The sequence below is a fragment of the Orbicella faveolata genome, unplaced genomic scaffold (assembly GCF_042242905.1).
Source record: "Orbicella faveolata isolate gen_17 unplaced genomic scaffold, um_ofav_v1 contig_14, whole genome shotgun sequence".
NCBI classification, from domain to species: Eukaryota; Metazoa; Cnidaria; class Anthozoa; order Scleractinia; family Merulinidae; genus Orbicella; species Orbicella faveolata.
This window is the reverse complement of record NW_028301541.1, coordinates 21,845,849-21,863,505: the sequence shown is the minus strand read 5'-3', so window position 1 is coordinate 21,863,505 and position 17,657 is coordinate 21,845,849. Positions and strand designations below refer to the sequence as shown.

Genomic DNA, 17,657 nt, shown 5'->3' with positions numbered 1-17,657 from the left:
CCGATTTTCTACGTTTAGGGAAATGATGAAGAAAATCTATCGACTAGAAGTTTGAATTTTTGCAAAATGCACCATTGAATTCCGTTCTTTTTAGCTCTTCGTTTATCTGTGCGACGGTTTCAAATGTCTCTTGAAGGGTTAAGTTTTGTGAAAACGTTGGTAAAATTTGAAATTATTCATGCAACAGACCCACTTCTACAAAATATGACAAAGATCGCTTGCCTCCGTTGACTCACCTTCGATAGTTTTAGCTATAAACCAGTGTAGACCACGCTGAATTACGTGCGCTAATTTTTCAAAATCAGGGTAGTTTTCCACGCGCTTTATCTCTGAAAGGAAGTCGGTGACCCCCAATTTTCTTTTGCATTTCTGACACAAGTAACTCATTATCTGACTGCAGTAAAAATTATAAAAAAATTATCGACTGGAAAATTTTCGCGCCAACGTCCTTAATTAGTGAATTCGATAATGACGCCGAGGTAAAATGGTAAAGATGAAATTTTAAGATAAGATAATATTGCTACAATATTGTGAAAAGAAAGCATCACATACTGGCCTTTGTTCATACTGGATAGCGTACGTTTCTTTCACGACAATGGCCATATTTATCAGCCAAGATTAGTGTTTCAAGAGAAAAACAAAGACTCCCTCGGAGGTAACAATGTTTCAACTAAACATATAAGCTGTAACAGTGGCGTTATTTATGCCATATTAACTACAAATCCTTAGTTGACCAAGCTTGTTTGGTCAAGATGGCTGGATATCGGCTACTTGCTCTTGTTTGGATAGCTGTAATTCTCGACTGAGCCTCGGTCCATAACCTTGCTTTCAGCCGTCTTGAAATCACGCTTGAATAATCCTCATATGTAAATTTAAAGTGAAAAAGTCTTGAATAAGCAATTCCATTTTGAAGTTAGCACATTTTCCTCTTGGTGGCTGGCATCTGTTGCAGTGCTAACTTTCTTTCAAGCTCGGCAACTTTACTTTTCAAGGAGTTTATTTCTTTTTGTGCTTCAGCTTTCACAAACTGGAGTTTCTGGATATGAATTCTTAACAACGTACTCACTAAGGTTAAGATGGGAGTATATCAATTAAATAATGAGGGAACAGGACCAAGCAATCAACAAATTAGATATTTGTAAAGTTGTTTTGAAATAACCAGACCAAACTAAGAATAGAGGACTGAATGGAAAACTTGGAAAGCAGTCTCCTGGCGAAAATAAAAACCTAGAAGAATTAACAAATATATCATTTTAATTTAGTCCTGAACGCTCATCTTATTCCACAACTTAATCAAGGCTCGCCGTTGTGTGATTTCAGTATTCTCAGCTTGGTGTTCGGGACATTAAGATTGGACGACGAGTCAGTACAAGACTGAGAACGGGCAATATTTTCGAATTTCAAATCAGTGTCGTTTTCAAAGCCCTTGCTCTTCATGTTTTTAGGTAGAGAGGGTAGCTCACAGGATGAGATGGGTATGTGAGGTGATAATGTAACGCCTGCAAACTAGAATTGAAAAATCGTTTTCGTAATTGAGTCACGCATTGATAATCCTTTGAAGGTGGTAGATGTTTCACAGCATTTAGAGTTACCTTTCTGAATATGTCGGTGTTGGCATTAAACGATTGACCAGCCTGGGCTTTAGCGTTGTTTCTTTCACGTTGAAGTTTGAGAAGTTTCTCGTCATACTGAAAACGAAAAGAGGCACAGGACACCACGTTAATTTACTGGAACATATGAACGAATGAACCAACCAACTAAAGACGAAAAAACTGAGTTTATGATTTAAACTGAGAAGTTTATGAAATTAAGAAGTCAGTGAAACGTTTCCATAGCAATTACATATGATGTTAATTTTGTAAACGAATTAATTAATAAACAAACGGATGAAAAATTAACCAAAGAACAGGAGAAATATAGTGATTTCACTTGAAAAAGTCGCTGAGGAGAGGTGGTCGCTTACGAAGAGGTTGTGGCAACCGGCGGTTCGACTGTAGTTGTTAAAGAGAAAAAACGGTTTTGCAAGAACTGTCCATCAGTTTAATACGCCTTTAAAAATGCCTGCGGATTCAGAAGTTAGATTAACATATTTGGTTGTACTTACCCAAGTACCGACGCCCCAGTTTAATAGCATATCAGTGCCAAATACTCTGATGCGTAAAAACTACTTTCAAGAAAAAACTAAAGAGCGAAGGAAAGAGCGAAGAAAAGAGAGAGGAGCTACGAGCCGAATAAATTGTAAAGATGTCTACACTTGTTTGTTAACCTGTAGGCGAAGCTTGACTATCTCTGTTTGATGGGCTTGAGTTGCATCGGTCAACTGTTTCTGTAGTTTTTGTATTTGATCACCCTTATCTTGCTGTGATTTCTCCAGTGCTGCAATCTCCCTCTTTCCTGACGTTCAAAAACAAACACGCTTTTAGCTCAGAGATGCAACGAGTTTAAGTTCTTACACGATTTAAGGAGAAGTAAGTCAAGTTAAGACAGGCTTAGGGTATCGAAACAGTGGCGCTTTTATACTACGGAGCCCAAGAAGTGGACATAAATTAAAACTTAATAGTGACAAATTCAGTCACAAATTTCCTCCTTTCTTGTTTGTATGGTTACTGAAACCCAGTTGTTCGCAGGGTAGGTATAACGTTATCCACTGGATAAGTCGCTATCTACTGGATAAAGTAGTCTGTTTTTCTGCACATCTGTCCACTGGATAGTGTTTTATCCAAATTATATAGCGTTATCCACCCTGGCTTTGAACAACAGGGGCGAAATGCTTTGAAGGCATCATGTATCGTTTCTTTATTACGGCGCACTCGAAAAAAACCGGTTGATTCCTTCCTTGCTGGTTTCATTTTACGGGGCCAGTGGGGCAAATGTACCTTTTGATTGCCTTGTTAACTGAGATAGAAGTATCATCAGAGTACGAAGGAAGTAAAACTTTTCGCACAATAGAGTGGTGACGGGCTTGAGAATACGGGATTAATTGCGCATCAGTTTCCTTTGAAATGATTTCAATTGGTAGATCTTGATTGAGTTTTTGAACAAGATTTGAACAAAGGAGAACTGATTCGGCAGGTGACGATAAAATATATTGCCTGCACGGCACATATACTTGCGAGGATTGACATTTAAAGTAAAGACTCGGCGTTCTTACTTTGTTGAAGTGCCTCTTCTCTGACCCTCGACATCTCCTGTTTGTGACTGTTTATCGCCTCAGAAATTTGACTTTTGTGTTCCTTAAAAATAAAGATATAAACGGCTTATTTTAATAAAACAAACATTTAATATTTATTCAAAGAGCCAGCTGGAGCTCGCTAATTCAATCGATCGTATCTCTATGGGAATATACATCTCTCGAGGGAATTCTTCCGCTATTAAGACTTAAAAGTCGACTAGAAACTTGGTATGAACGTTTATGTATTTTCCTTGATTTTAAAATTACGTTATTTGGCCCGCGGGTAGCAAGTGCTAATCTAGGCGTGCTTTTAATCGCTTATGCATATAACAAGATTAATTAAATAAAAATAATATTGCTATCGTTTCTGCATATTAAGACTACTAAGATAAAATCAGGGGAGAATAATGAGAGAAGACATTGATTTGAAATACTTAAATGTTTAACATTATAAAGAAAAAGTCATGTATAAAAATGACGACAACAAACAAGTAATTGTAACCATGGTAACCATGCTCACCTGCTCTAGACGGATTGATTTCTCTCCCATTACTGTGATCTGTGATTTTAGTTCCGCATTCTCCTCTAAACAAACAAAGGAACAGCAACTTGCAGAGGTTTTCAGTTAACAAAAGCACGGTTTTTTCAACTGATTACATGTTATGTTTATTTTGGTTTTAAGGGCAGTTTACTACCCTAACCAATTAACGCAAAGACGCTGATTGGGAAATCGTCATTTGTTCTTTTCAATCAGAGGCTAAGTTCAACTCTTACACTGGACCATGTAAACAAGTCCGTACCTTGCAGATGATACTTTCCTCTGAGGCGACCTCAAAGAGTAGATGAAATTGAAATTTTTGTACAGTTTTACCTTCCTTGTCACATCGTTTTAATAAAACTTTCTGAAGACTGTCCACCATTGCTTTAAACTTTTCAGCTTCTTGAAAATCAAAAAAACAAAGGAACACTTTCAAACAGTCCTAGAACTACTGTTCATAAATCGGCTTGGCTGCCATCTTTGGAAGCCGCTCAACGAAGCAGAAAGCAGGGTCACTGGAAACAAGAGAGGGCTTATCAGAAATGATGGAGGTTAAAAGAAATCGGGAACAGGGGGTGGTATCCGCGGGGGGGGGGGGGGAGGGGGGCGTGCACGTCCTTATGGCACGGAAAAGCACTCTCTGAGGAAAAATCTCTTTTCGAGAAAGTGGAGATCAGCCAACAGTAAACTAGTGTAGCTCATTATTCAAGGGAAATATGTTTTTGCTAAGTTCAAGCGGGTAGCGAGAAACTTGGGATAGGCTAAACATGTTTATGGCTGACAGCCTCGAACTATTATAAAGGACCGACTAACAAGCTGGTCTTATGACCCCTAACTCGCTCTCATGCCATCACACCGAGGCAAGTGCAGTCTTACTGAATCTGAGCCTGTTATATTTTTTGCGAGTCGACAGCTTCGCTTATTTGGCAGACAGATTATGCCAACTTTCATTCATACAGTTTCAAATCGTTTGATAATTTAAGAAAATTCTGCCCAACTCTAAACCAGTGTCCCAAGAAGGAAGACGTGGGGATTTGCACGGTAAGAATGGGCCAGGAAATAGGCATTTTTGCTTAAAAACTGGGATAGAGGAAGTTGGGATTTTTTGCTAAAAAATGGGACACCATACACAAATTCCCTTCTGTCAACCATAACAAAATAAGTGTTGCGTGGACTCTACGCTCTTATTCCCTTCCTTCGCCATAATTCCTGATTTTTTTTTCCGCTGTTGTTAGGAAAACGGTTTGTAAATTCAAAGAAAGCCGTTTTGAGTTCCATATAACCAAGGAATTCAAGATACCGGTAGAACGTTGTCCGAAATAGCGCGAGTCAATCTTTAGTATGTTTACGGGGATATTCAAACCTTCCAGTGCAATCTTTTCAGCTTCCTGGCATGATTGAAGCTGCTTATTAAGTAAACGGTTCTCCTTTTTCAGGCAGTTGTTTTCTTGGCCAGTGTTCCTCACTAACTGCAAGTCAGAAAAAGAAAAACGAGCCAGTTTATTCACCTCAACTGTAGCAGCGAGGGTTACCAACTCTAGCAGCCAAAATTACGTCTTATATTAATTATGTGAGAGGAAGTCACTCACGATCGAAGACCTTAATACTAACTGCTCAGGAGCTGCTATTTGAAATTAAAAAAAAACATGCCGGAGCCTAGGAGTTCCCTGTCGAAAACACCTCCACAACAACAACAAAAAAGACACAGTCTTTTCTTTTTCGATATTCAAACTTACCTTTTCAAAGTGCATGTATTCTTGAATCAAATTATCTAAGTCAACCGCTTGTCTGACGGAGTCTCCTGTAGCGGCCATCTTGTTCTTGACTTATTGGCTTGTGATCCTAACTTGAAGAAAGTATGTTGAACAACATCAGACATTGCAAAAATGTTTTTTCTTTTTTTCAAGATCGAATACTCTTTGACCGTAGAAGTTATTCTTATCCCAGATAAGCTTGACTTTTAATACGACAAGTTAAATGATAGATAAGCTTAACTTACAGAGAATGTTCAGAGCTCAATAATTTGATAAGTTCAAGTCTTAAATTTGAATGCTTACCTTACCACCGGAAAAGAAGTCTGCAATTCGCCTTGTAACTTCTTCCACTTCAAGAAAATCTATTGCTTAGCTTCCCAATAGTGTATTTTCCGAACAAAGACGACCCGTAAGGTTCAGTAGTAACTAGACTGTTATTTTTACAGTAGTTTTTCGAACAAGGCTCTAGAACTCGTGAGACGAATTTTGGCGGGAAACTTCAGGCGCGGGCCGCGGGTTGCTAACCTTTACTATGCTGTCAGGGTAGGGCTAGTAAGGGCGCGCGAGTCTTCAGTTTATGCGATTTTCAAAATTACTGGTAAAATATTTCTTCTTATTAACCGTTTTTCAGATTCCATGCAAATAGAATTGTGATATCATAAATTACATTCCACAGAAAAGGCAAGCCGACAAGCTGGGTTTATCATCAAATAAATTTTGGTTTGACAAGAAAGTAGACTTTCCAAACTCGACGATGTAAAACACAAAACAAATTTTGGGAGTGCTGAGAGAACATCAAGTCTCTGAACAAGCTGTAAACGGCAGAAAAATAGAGGTTCCTCTTCGCTGGTTCTTCACACGGGAGAAGTTGGGACTTGTGCCATATCCGACATTTAAGAGGGGTGGGGAGGGGGTTTATTTTCTCACGTCCACAGTATTTTATCTCCTGAAGCATCCAGTCTCTTCCCATCAAAAACACACTGTAGGTAACCATAATTATCTCCATTTTAATTTAACTTAATCTGTACAAATGTCATTTCAAGCGGAGTCATCTTCCGAAACAAATTTCATTATTAGTTTCGGTCTACAGTGAGATTACACGGAGTGCACATAATTTAAAATAGCAAAACGCTAAATATTAACTTTTCTCAGGCAACGAAATAGGCTACTGAACTGAAACAAGCCCTATTATTATGCCGAAAGATGTAAAATTATACAAAAAAAAAACAGTTTAACAGTCGCAAATGTTTAGAACAGTACAGCTAGAAACTAAGTCAACCGACATAGTTTAACTTTGGGAGTTTCTATATTATCCCTGTCGAAGGAACAAGTTCGGTTTGGCTTCCTGAGAAAACGCCAAACGCTTTCCATTCTTAAAGTTGACTTAAAGTTTCACCTAAACACATTTGTTCCCACGACAGGAATTTGCGCCACGCCATCCGTGATGTATAGCACTCCTGTCAGTTCAAAAGACGACAACAAATTGCAATGTTAAAACAAGTCTTCGTACAAAACCATTCATATAAAAATGTGTTCCCCCTACAGGTTCATTTTCATGCAAATCAACCTCATTTTCATATAAAAAGTTTTCCATGAGAACTCGTTTTGAAACAGAGGTACAAGGTAACTGGGAAATGGCCTGCTGACAAAACTGTTTCCTGACTGATAACGGACTTGTCGTTCTCGTCTTAAAATTTATCTCAAGTCAACCTTAAATGACGATCACTAGACGCAATTCACCCTCAGCTTAATTTCGAACTGCTGTTGCCTCGTTGAAAATTTCAAATTTGTTTTGTGCCTCATGGGCAATGTCTCCGAATTCCACCCCGCCCCCGCCCCCCCCCCCCCCCCCCGCACCGCTCCACTTCCAATTTTGTACCAAACAGATTACAAAGTCATCTCTTAATTTCACATTTTAAGGGTATTAATGGCCGATAATCCTTTCTGCATTCCCAGCACTCGGGTCTGTGTAGAGAAAGAAAATGCTTGAATCCAAAGCTGCACGGAAATAAAGGCTCCCACAACGATGAAAAACCCAACATGCGTGGTACTGTGGCGTAAAATTCTGAAACAAGACCGTGGCAGCTGGATTGAATTTTCTATGTACAAGAACTTCTTTAACTGGGCAAGTTATCTTCTGGCCGGCAAGAAAAGAAACGTAACCAAATTTAAGATTTTCCGCACCAACTTGTCCCATCTAAGAATTGAAGGTTGGGGTCAAACCCTCAAAAACAACAGATTGCTTCAATGTCTTCTGTTTGTCTGAAATTTCTTCCAAGTACATTTGCGCCTTCCACATTTACTTGCTCTAAATTAGCTTTCAAGCAGACTTCATCTCTGATGTTTCCGCTAGGAAGCCTCAGCTTAAGGCAGACAGACTTTCCTCTTTCTGCGCTCAACTCTCCTTCCCTCGAGAAACGTTTTGAGACTGGGCCCGAAAAATTCCAAACTGATGACATGCTCTACAAAGATCCGTGTAGCGTCTCTGATTGGTTGTTTCTTAGGTTTGAATATTCGCGCGTAAAAATCCACCAATCAGAGACAGTACACGGATCTTTGTAGAAGTACGTCATCAGTATGGAATTTTTCGGGTCCAGTCTCAGACGTTTCTCGACCAAGGGATGAATTAAACGCGCGAAAGACCCTTGTCTACTCAAGCTTAACTGTGAAAGACGCCGACTGCAACCCGTGCGATAGTTTCATCGCTGTTTATGCGTCTCTTAACACAAGGTCGCTTCCTTAGCAAGCAAGGGCAACGATGAGACTTGCGCACATTTCCATGAATTCCATAGTGTGGTGGGATCCCACGTGACTTGTGAAGCTATCAGAGTCTTTAAGGCTGCTAAATGACGAATTAGCAGAAGATTTTCGGGACGATTTGCCTGATGTGATTCCCTCATTGTGTTCTGAATTGTTCTCTGGGGTGGGGAGGCTTTTGAAGTCCAGCAGATAGCTCTTGTGATCGACTTGGTAGAGCTGAAGAGCGATTTTGGTCTGAAATATAAAACAAAGACAGAAGTTAAGAAAACAGAGGTTTTGCCGTCAAAGGACCAAGCTTGCTTTAATGTTGCTGCTAAAGCAACACGACGAATTTTTATGACGTTAAAGGAGCTCAGTAAGGGTATTTTGAGTAATTTTCACCACGTACAAAATTACCTTTAAATAGAGGGAAACGTGAAAATGGTAGTTTACGAAGATAGAAAAACTCCAAAGAGATAATAATAAACCATAAAGGAACAAGTATGGTTATAGATGGAGAAGATTAACACGGATTACAAACGACGAACTTGAAAAATTTAGGCTACAGTTTTCAAGATGCGCAAACAGAGACGTGGCTCCTTTAAACTGATGTGATGGACTAAGATGAGCTGATTAATCGAGAGAATCGGGAAGTCTTCGAGCGTCCAACTTAACCTCGAGCCCTGATATATAGCTCAAAGGTACTTACAAATTTTCCAGTGATCCTGTTTCGATGAAGCACTCTTAGACTAAAAGGATTGATTATTTTCCACTCCTGGGAGAACAAAAAAATAAAAGAAAGATTCGGTTATGTGCACAACTGACGAGAAAACTTCTAAGAATTTTCCATTGTACTTACATAACCTAACGACATCATTGCACGATAAACCTCTCCCATGATATCATTTGGCTTGCTCTGCGATCGGATACCTGTGGGCAGACCATAATAATTAGCAAATGAGAACACATCTTGCTTTGCTGTACTCAAATGTTCAAATGTTGTTGTTTATTGTGGTCAATACGCTTAGCTATACCTCGCTAGTTCTTGGGCATGCCACTTAAACTGAAAAAAACAAATATATCAACTAAACTCATAATAGGCTTAGGGAACAGGGATTTGTACTTACAAAGTATGCTAGTACAATTTTGTTTGTTTGAGCTTTTTTTAGATCTAGAGGATGAGTATTAAACTGAAGAGCCAGACAGCTAACCAATTTGGCATCTGCGGCATGAAATAATTATATAGAATAAACCTACCTAAATGCCATTTGGGTCTCTTTCCCAGCGCTAATCTGACATACGGGACTTTCTTTGATGGTGTTGTATGATTGGAACCTAAAAGAAATCATGAAACACAAACCAGGAAATTAGAAATGCCATGCTCCTTCAAAAGTCCTTACATCACATACTTATCTATAATTTTTTTGCATTTACAAAGTTATTTTTAAAAATGATTTAAATATGAAAATTCGAGTCCCTGGTTGGATTTAAACTGGTCACCTCCCACATACTGGACAGATGCTCTAACCACTGAGCTACAAAAAACCCTGGGAAGACTAAACTAGACTAGACTAGAATAAACTAGGCTAGACTAGATTAGACTAAACTACACTAGATTAGACTATATTAGTTTAGACTACACTAGACTAGACTAGTTAAAGTAGACTAGATTAGACTAAACTAGACTTGACTACACTAGGCTAGACTAAGATAGACTACACTAGACTAAACTGGAGTAGACTAAACTACACTAGACTAAACTAAACCAGACTATACTAGACTAGACTAAATTGGACTACACTAGACTAGACTAGACTTCACTATACTAGACTAGACTGAACTGGTCTTAAAAATGACCTGCATCCCACCAATATGACTGTAACTATAGATCTAATTTATGTATGTCACAAAAGGAAGCCACACCAACCAGTTCTTATTCTCTCAACTGATGTGTTTGAAGTTCCCTCATTTGCAACAGTAGTAGTCTGTCAAATAAAAAGAATTAATGTTGAAGACCACTGCTAGCTTAAGAGTGAATAGTGAAGGTATTTGAAGTCCCTAGGTACTATCAGAACAAACAGGCATAGCACCCTCAGAAGATGTGGCAGAAAACAATAATATCATTACATTCTCAATATCGGGTCCATTTGCAGCAAATTTGGACAGCAAACGGCTCTGAAACAAATCTGTCTTTTGAAAGCATAAAATCACTGGCACCCCCTCCCCTATTATAAGATAGTTGATTAACAGCCCCTATAACTTTTAAAACTTTTTCTCCATACATTGTTACCATCAGGCTAATATCTAACAACAGCATCAAAAGTTTAGGGATATACCCCAAATTTATTGAGAGTGAGATATTTCTCAACATAATTATTTCCTTTTTTTGCTTTGGACAAATATTGACAACGTCTATCTGTTTGTACGATCTACGACAGACCATAACCAACAAATGGTATGCTATATATATTTACTACGTGGTCTTTCACCATTGTTACATCGTACCGTTTACACAAATATGCTATTCCCCACAAGATTGATAAGATGTAAGAACATGCCACTTTACAACTCAAATAGCTACAAAAATAGTACATTACACATATATAATAACAAGCAGTAAACTTACAAACAGTGCTTCGTCTTTCACAAGGAAGGAAGAGGTGGGAGGAGACACAGAGGAGTAGAAATTGCCCACAATGTTACCACCACCCTGAGTGGCTGAAAACACAATCACAATCAATTCACAAACAATACTTCAAAAAGTAATATATATGGGACATTGACCTAGCAGGAGGTCAAGATGCCTAACTGTTGCCACGTTCTTTTTTGCCTTTGAGGTCCATGAACATGCAAAGAAAAGAATGCCACATTGACTGAACAAGTGTAGTCAAGTAAGGATTTATTTCAAAGGCTGTGGTCTAAGAAAAATTACAAGGAGCCCAAAGGTTCCTATCCATGAAATCCTGGGTGCCCAGTGCTTAAGCTTGTATGAAAAAGGTAAGTTTTTCCAGCCGCCCAAAGAAAAAGTTAGTGGCTTGTGGCATTCGGGTCCTTCTAGAGCACAGCCCTGCACTTTATAAAATTAGAAAAGCTATTTCCTGTTAAAGAATGTCAAATTTGTGTACAATTAAGACCATTTCCCAGTTGCCTTTGCATCTGTGTCAAAACGAGACTTCACGCAAAACCATGATTAGTCTTCATGCACCATGAGTCTTCATGAAAATGTGTTCCCTCTACAGGTTCTTTTTCATGAAAATCAAACTCATTTTCATATGAAAAGTTTTGCACAAGGACTTGTTTTGAAACAGAGACACAACTTAGGTAACTTGGAAATAACCTATTGTAGGTTTGGACAAAATGAAACTATCTAAACGTATATTTACTCACCCAACATTTTCATTCTCTTGTTATCCAGTATAAGATGATAAGCAATCTTCAGCTGGTCATGAGGATCTCCATTCTTTATTGCCCAGCGCACGTCACTTTCTCCACAGTTAAGTTTCTTGCAGAATAAAATAGATCGAATAGCTTCATTTAACTAGGCTTCATCTAAACATTTTTTACCAGTGTGTGTATGGCCAGGAAAATGGTAACTATCACTTAGCGGGGAGCTCAAAGTTTCTGTTAGTTATAACAAAAAATTTCCTCCAAGTGCATCAACCACCCTGGTTGTGAACAACTATATGTATATCACATCACATTTGAAAATCTGCAGGAATTCAACTTAGTGAAAGGTAAATCCCTCAAATTTCAGTAATGACATCTGAAATTGCATAATTTCAGCTGTAATGTGTACAAAATTTGAAATCAAATGCTGTTTTGTCTCCATAACAACGCAAGATCAATTATCACTCACTCACTCACTCACTGCCCATATACCCACTGGAACACAGGACAGCAACAAATTAAATTAAAGGATCTCCAAAGCTGTCTTTCCCTGGCCAGCTTTTGTATGGAGCTCCAGCAGTGGCCCAAGCCCCTCACCTCTACCTCGACAGAGTGTCGCAAGATCAATTATGGCAACACTAAATTAAACACTAACCTCACAGACAAGTGTCAAGCACTCTTGGTCTACAATGTCACTTTCTAAGGTTGACGATGGGAACAGATAAACAGGAAGGTCCTTTCTGAACCACTCATGATTTCTATGATGGGAGACAAAAATAGTCCATAATAATTAGGAATATCATATCAACATGTAACTTCTTCTTGTACTGATTCAATTGACTAGCATTACTAATTTAACCAGAGTCGAACCTCCACTAACAGCCACCTCTCTACAATGCATGGCTACTTTTTTTTGGTCCCAGCAGATGGTACATATATTTACTCTTATTATAACCTCTCTTCAAAGGCCATCTATCCACTACGGCAGCAGCCAGTAAAGAAATAACCTCGCGGTAAAGAACGGTGTATAAAAACCCCATATTTTCTCGTAAATGGTCATGAAACTTAATCCATACTATGTGTCTTTGGTCGCTATTTCTGTTTGGTTTTCGTTGAATTTGTTATGTATTTACATGCTACAATTTAAGCATTTTTTGAAGATAAAAATGTTGCACTCCCCAAAGTGGCCATTGTGAAGAGGTTTGATTGTATATATTTCCATACATATACAAGCTACTGACAACACATCACTTTAACAATGTACTCACTTTATTTGTTGCATAGTTGCTCTCTTCATTGGGTCAACATGAAGCATAGAGGATAACAGACCACTTGTCTCAGAAGAGAGATGTGATGGTATAAAGAATACACCACCTTTAAAAAAAAGACATAGTCAAGAAGAAAAAAATCACCAATTAAATTGAATAAAAATTACATCATTATAGCTACATTAAAACATGAAAATCACATTTAATGTCATACATATTTTATTTTACCAACCTTTTATTTTCTTAAATAGAGTTGGTATGTGCTCGTCATCAAAGGGAAGCTAGTTAACAACAAATAAACAAACAAACATAAGTATGCTGTTATGAGGAACTTCACTGCAAGAACAAACCTGAAGGAAGAGGTAGTAAAAAAGTAAAATCAGAGCTTGAAATAAAAATTGTGGTAATATACTCACACTTCCACACAAAAGGGCATAAAGAATCACACCACAACTCCAGATGTCGACTTCTGGACCTGCATAAAGTCTGTCACATAAAAATAAATGTCAGTCAGAAAAATTGAACATGGTAATTGTACAATGTATGGCAAAAATTCTCTTCTCATAAACTGTTGAAAAATTCCTTAAGTACAATTTTTAGCTCCATTGCTTTCAAAATATGTGTATATAACCACCCACTTCTACTATATTACACCTCAGAAGTAAGCCAAATTAATTATTATACAAAAAACTAATTTGAGAACTTACTTTCCAGAGATGACCTCAGGGGCTGCATAATTTGGTGATCCACAACTTGTTCGGAGGAACTCTCCATCTGTCATCATATTGGACAGCCCAAAGTCTGCTATTTTTACATTTGCTTGAGAATCCAGCAACAGATTTTCAGGTTTAAGGTCCCTGAGATTGACGAATTAAATGCAAATCAACCTCACTGCTAAGGGCAGTTGTTTACCAGCAGAGCAAATTAGTCAGAAAGAAGAGAACATGCAAGTATACCTAAAATGTGCATTTAAACATGTGTACTCATTCATTTCCTCAAAATTTTCAATTCTGGTCAGAATTTAGCTCTTATTAACCAAGCATGAGGTCTGTATGGAAGAATCACTGCGTTCAGTCTGTACTCATGACCGAGGTCAAGATTCTCCCATACAGACTGACTAAGCTTGGTTAATAAGATGTTTATTATATGGCAAATAATAAGACCAATATAATTTGTTTAATGTAGTTGGTTTGTACTAACTGACATTTTCCTTGCGGACAACGATGAGCTGAATTTAATTTTGCCAAAGTTTGCTTGTCCTCTTTACTTTTTTTCTCATCAGGCTTTTTTGCACTTCCATAAATAAATATTGCTAGAAGAAAATAGCTAATGATTTTGCATTTTAGTCTGTAATTTTTTCACTGCAAAACATCACCGGTCTAGATGCTGGCCTAGATGGGAAAATCTAGACCACTTTCAATATCGATTTCAGCCAATCAAATTCTTGAATTTGGTAGTTCCCAGTCCTTGTGAGACAGAGCCATATAATAAACATCCATACTAATTGCAAACAAATGTTGCTCTTGCATTGTTACATGTAGCTGGTTATTACTTGCTTGCAGACAATAGCTGTAGGCACAACTCAGATCTCACCTTAACATCTGGTCAGTATAAAATTTTATGTTTGAATTGCTGTATTGATTTTACATCAATCCCTTGGTTGTGCCAAAGATATTGAGATAAAAACAGTTTAAGCAGCATCTATCTCACTTTCTAGAACCCAGTATACAAAATAACCAACCAATTAAACAAAAATACAATACAAGGTTACAAAAATAATTTAATCATTACATTTGTACCTGTGTACGACCATGTGTCTATGACAGTAATCCACACCAGAGATAATTTGCTGAAAAAACCTCCGAGCTTCTTTTTCTTGTAGCTGATGGAGAAAATAAAGTATTACTACATGCCAGAAATTAGCCACAAGAATCACAATAATATTTATACTACACAATGATAAAAAGATTGTTAAGTGATTCTTTCATAATTGCAATTTAAAAATTAAAAGGTTCAATAATTACAAACATAATTCTACAACCAAACTGATGTCATTAGTATTAATGTTTCACCTTTCCATGTTTGAGAATATAGTCAAATAATTCTCCACCAGACACATATTCCATAACCATAAATATATCTGAAGGAGTACTGATCACTTGGTATCTACGAAAAAATGAATACTACAATTTTAAAACATACAATCATAATTGTGATGGGCTTGTCCATACATGTACATGTACTGTTCAGTTTTAAATTTGGGAAATATCAAAATTTGAAAATAGTGCTAAGATAAAGAACAGGGTTGCCAAAACTAATCTGCTGCCTGAGAAAATCACCATTCAGCTATTCAACTGATTCTTTAGAAAAAGATGGCAAAATTAACTACCTACTCCAATGGTAAAGTCACCTATTTCTAAACTTTGTGACCATGCTGTCAGTGACTTAAAGGAAATGAAACACACAAAATAACATCAAAATCAATGGACGAACAAATTATTTCTCTTATTTAAGTTGCCTAAACCTGGGTGCCCACTTTTTTTGTTTGTTTGTTTTTTTGCCCCAGTTTTTCAATTTAATATTTACTTTTCAAAATGGGAAATGAGGTGATGATCATTTTGCATTTAAGCCTAACACTGGGTCTGAGCCAAACAGCTTGATGGTTGTTTAGACAAGGGTCACCTTTGAGCATGCCACAGCATGATATAATCAGATACTTACAGCTTAATAATATGGGGATGCCTGAAGAGTTTCAAGTTTTGGATCTCTCTTCTTATTTTGCCAACCACATCAAGGTTCTTGATCTTCTGTCTGTTGAGGATTTTTACAGCCACCTTATGGCCTGTCAGCTGATGAACTGCCACTGAAAAAAAAACATAAAAACTGCCAAACTTTCACTATAAAAGCGTCAGTCTCTCAATAGTGCAATCTCTAGTCTAGAGACATAAGCACAGGGTTTCTTGTCCTGGTTGTTGGCTGCATACAAACACTCTTACTAGCCTAATACCTTCAATAGCCATTTCTCTCCAAAAACCAGTGATTCTGCCCAAAAATAGTCGATTAAAGAGGGTAACTGTACTATAATGTGACTGACAGGATTGCAAATAATGCTAATATATATATATATATTTTATCTTGGTCAGACAAAACAGAAATGTTATTCAAAACTGCATTATTTTCCATCCTTTCTTTTCATACAATTGATCCATAATATTATTAGCGCCACATAAAGCGGAGAAAGGAGCGCATAAGAAAGTTCTCTTCTTGTTGAAATTTAATTTATCTGGAAAAAAATACTTGGCAGTGATGATTAGCCAGACTTCATGTTCATCCCTGGTTGGGATGTTGCCAGACACGGCACAAATTTTGGTCAGCCCTTTTCTGATGACCAACTGATATTTACAGTTCTCAGCTGTCATTAAAATCATCTCCAGAGATTTGACTGTAGACTAGTTTAAAATATACAAGGGGGTGGACATTGGGGGGGGGGGGGGGGTTCTACTGAAACCACTTCTCTGTATGTTAACGTTTAGAGCAAACAAAACGGAAATAACAGTTAAGAATTTGTTAATGAATGTTAGGACAGGTAATTTTCAATTTAGACAAAATAAGTAACACTCATTGGCGTGATTGGCTAATAATTAACAAAATATAACAAACCCTTTCACAATTGCAACACAAGGAATTGCAGTTTACTGTTACCACGAGTCAGGAATGTCCAATCAGAAACTGGTAAAGGCTCGGAAAAAGTTGGAGGATTAGGAGGATAATTTTTAATACTTTCCTAAATTCTAAAAAACCGCATCCTGCAGGTTCGGGGAATAGCGCAATACCGCATTTCGAAATTAAAATTACCAAAATACCACAAGAAAAATTGTCCAGTGCCGCAATACCGCAAACCCCAGTGCCCCCCTCTACAAGGCTTGTAATTAAAGGTGGAGTGTCTGCTACAATATAGGTAATAGGAGTTTGAATATTCTGATTGCAAAATAACAAGGGAACAAACATATGAAAGTAATAAAAATATTAAGCCAAGTATAAATTGCTGCAAAACCAGTTCCTGTGTTGCGACTCAGAGACAAATATTAAGCTCAAGGAAAGTTTGCCAAAAAGGTCAAAGTCCACAGACTTTTTATACTGACAATTTTAGTTGCGTTTGGAAGTGAAAAAAAATCCCAAATAGTTACAGTTAAATTAATGGTGCGCCTGCAAAACTAAAGCCAAGGTGTGAGAATTACGCTATCTAGAAAGTCTCAGCTGGGAATCCAGAGTTTATAGTAAACAACTGAATATCGTTAACACTTTGCAAGTTGTGCATTTCAGTGACGCGTAAAGCCGCCGAAAAAATACGAATTCAACATAACTTCAGGCTTTGAGTGAACAAATTTCTCTTGGATGGTTGTTAAATAATTGTCATATCACTACATTCCCTTGCACATTCATGAATTCGCGTTAGTCGAGAATTCGAGTTTTGAGAACAGGCCGGCGGGTTTGCAAGTGTGCAGAAACGTGCAAATTTGCGTACGTGGAAACAAGCACGAACTAATTTATTCCTTCATCTGTGGAAGCCTAAACAAAGAAAATCCTCGGAATACTTACGTTTGACTTTCCCAAATGTTCCAACACCCAAAGTAGTTCCAAGCACATAGTTCCCGATACACAGTTTCGAGATCAAGGTTTGATCTCTACGCTCTTTCGCCGCCATGTTGGGATAAGGAGTCACGTGATCATTGCTGCTTTTCCTGCTTCGGCGTCTTGCAAGCAACCGAGGCATTGTGGTCCAAGAATGAATTTATCTG

At 37.7% G+C, this 17,657-nt stretch overlaps 2 protein-coding genes across 2 annotated transcripts; both read right to left on the bottom strand.

Moving 5' to 3' along the window:
* Positions 1–509: 509 nt before the first annotated feature.
* On the bottom strand, positions 510–6,363 carry LOC110062150 (uncharacterized). The gene is made up of 8 exons (XM_089287664.1): positions 5,447–6,363; positions 5,074–5,179; positions 4,044–4,112; positions 3,693–3,757; positions 3,152–3,233; positions 2,267–2,394; positions 1,593–1,688; positions 510–1,036 (listed from the first exon to the last, which is right to left on the bottom strand). The coding sequence occupies exons 1-8, from the start codon at positions 5,522–5,524 to the stop codon at positions 914–916; spliced, it is 747 nt and encodes a 248-aa protein (XP_089143790.1). The 5' UTR covers positions 5,525–6,363; the 3' UTR covers positions 510–913.
* An 88-nt stretch (positions 6,364–6,451) lies between these two features.
* LOC110062110 (5'-AMP-activated protein kinase catalytic subunit alpha-2-like) lies at positions 6,452–17,632 on the bottom strand. The gene is made up of 16 exons (XM_020768970.2): positions 17,458–17,632; positions 15,580–15,721; positions 14,931–15,024; positions 14,658–14,740; positions 13,566–13,715; positions 13,275–13,344; positions 13,091–13,139; positions 12,859–12,964; positions 12,246–12,348; positions 11,591–11,705; positions 10,830–10,921; positions 10,131–10,188; positions 9,461–9,538; positions 9,063–9,133; positions 8,913–8,978; positions 6,452–8,458 (listed from the first exon to the last, which is right to left on the bottom strand). Exons 1-16 carry the CDS (start codon positions 17,630–17,632, stop codon positions 8,204–8,206), a joined length of 1,707 nt encoding a protein of 568 aa, XP_020624629.2. The 3' UTR covers positions 6,452–8,203.
* Positions 17,633–17,657: the final 25 nt, after the last annotated feature.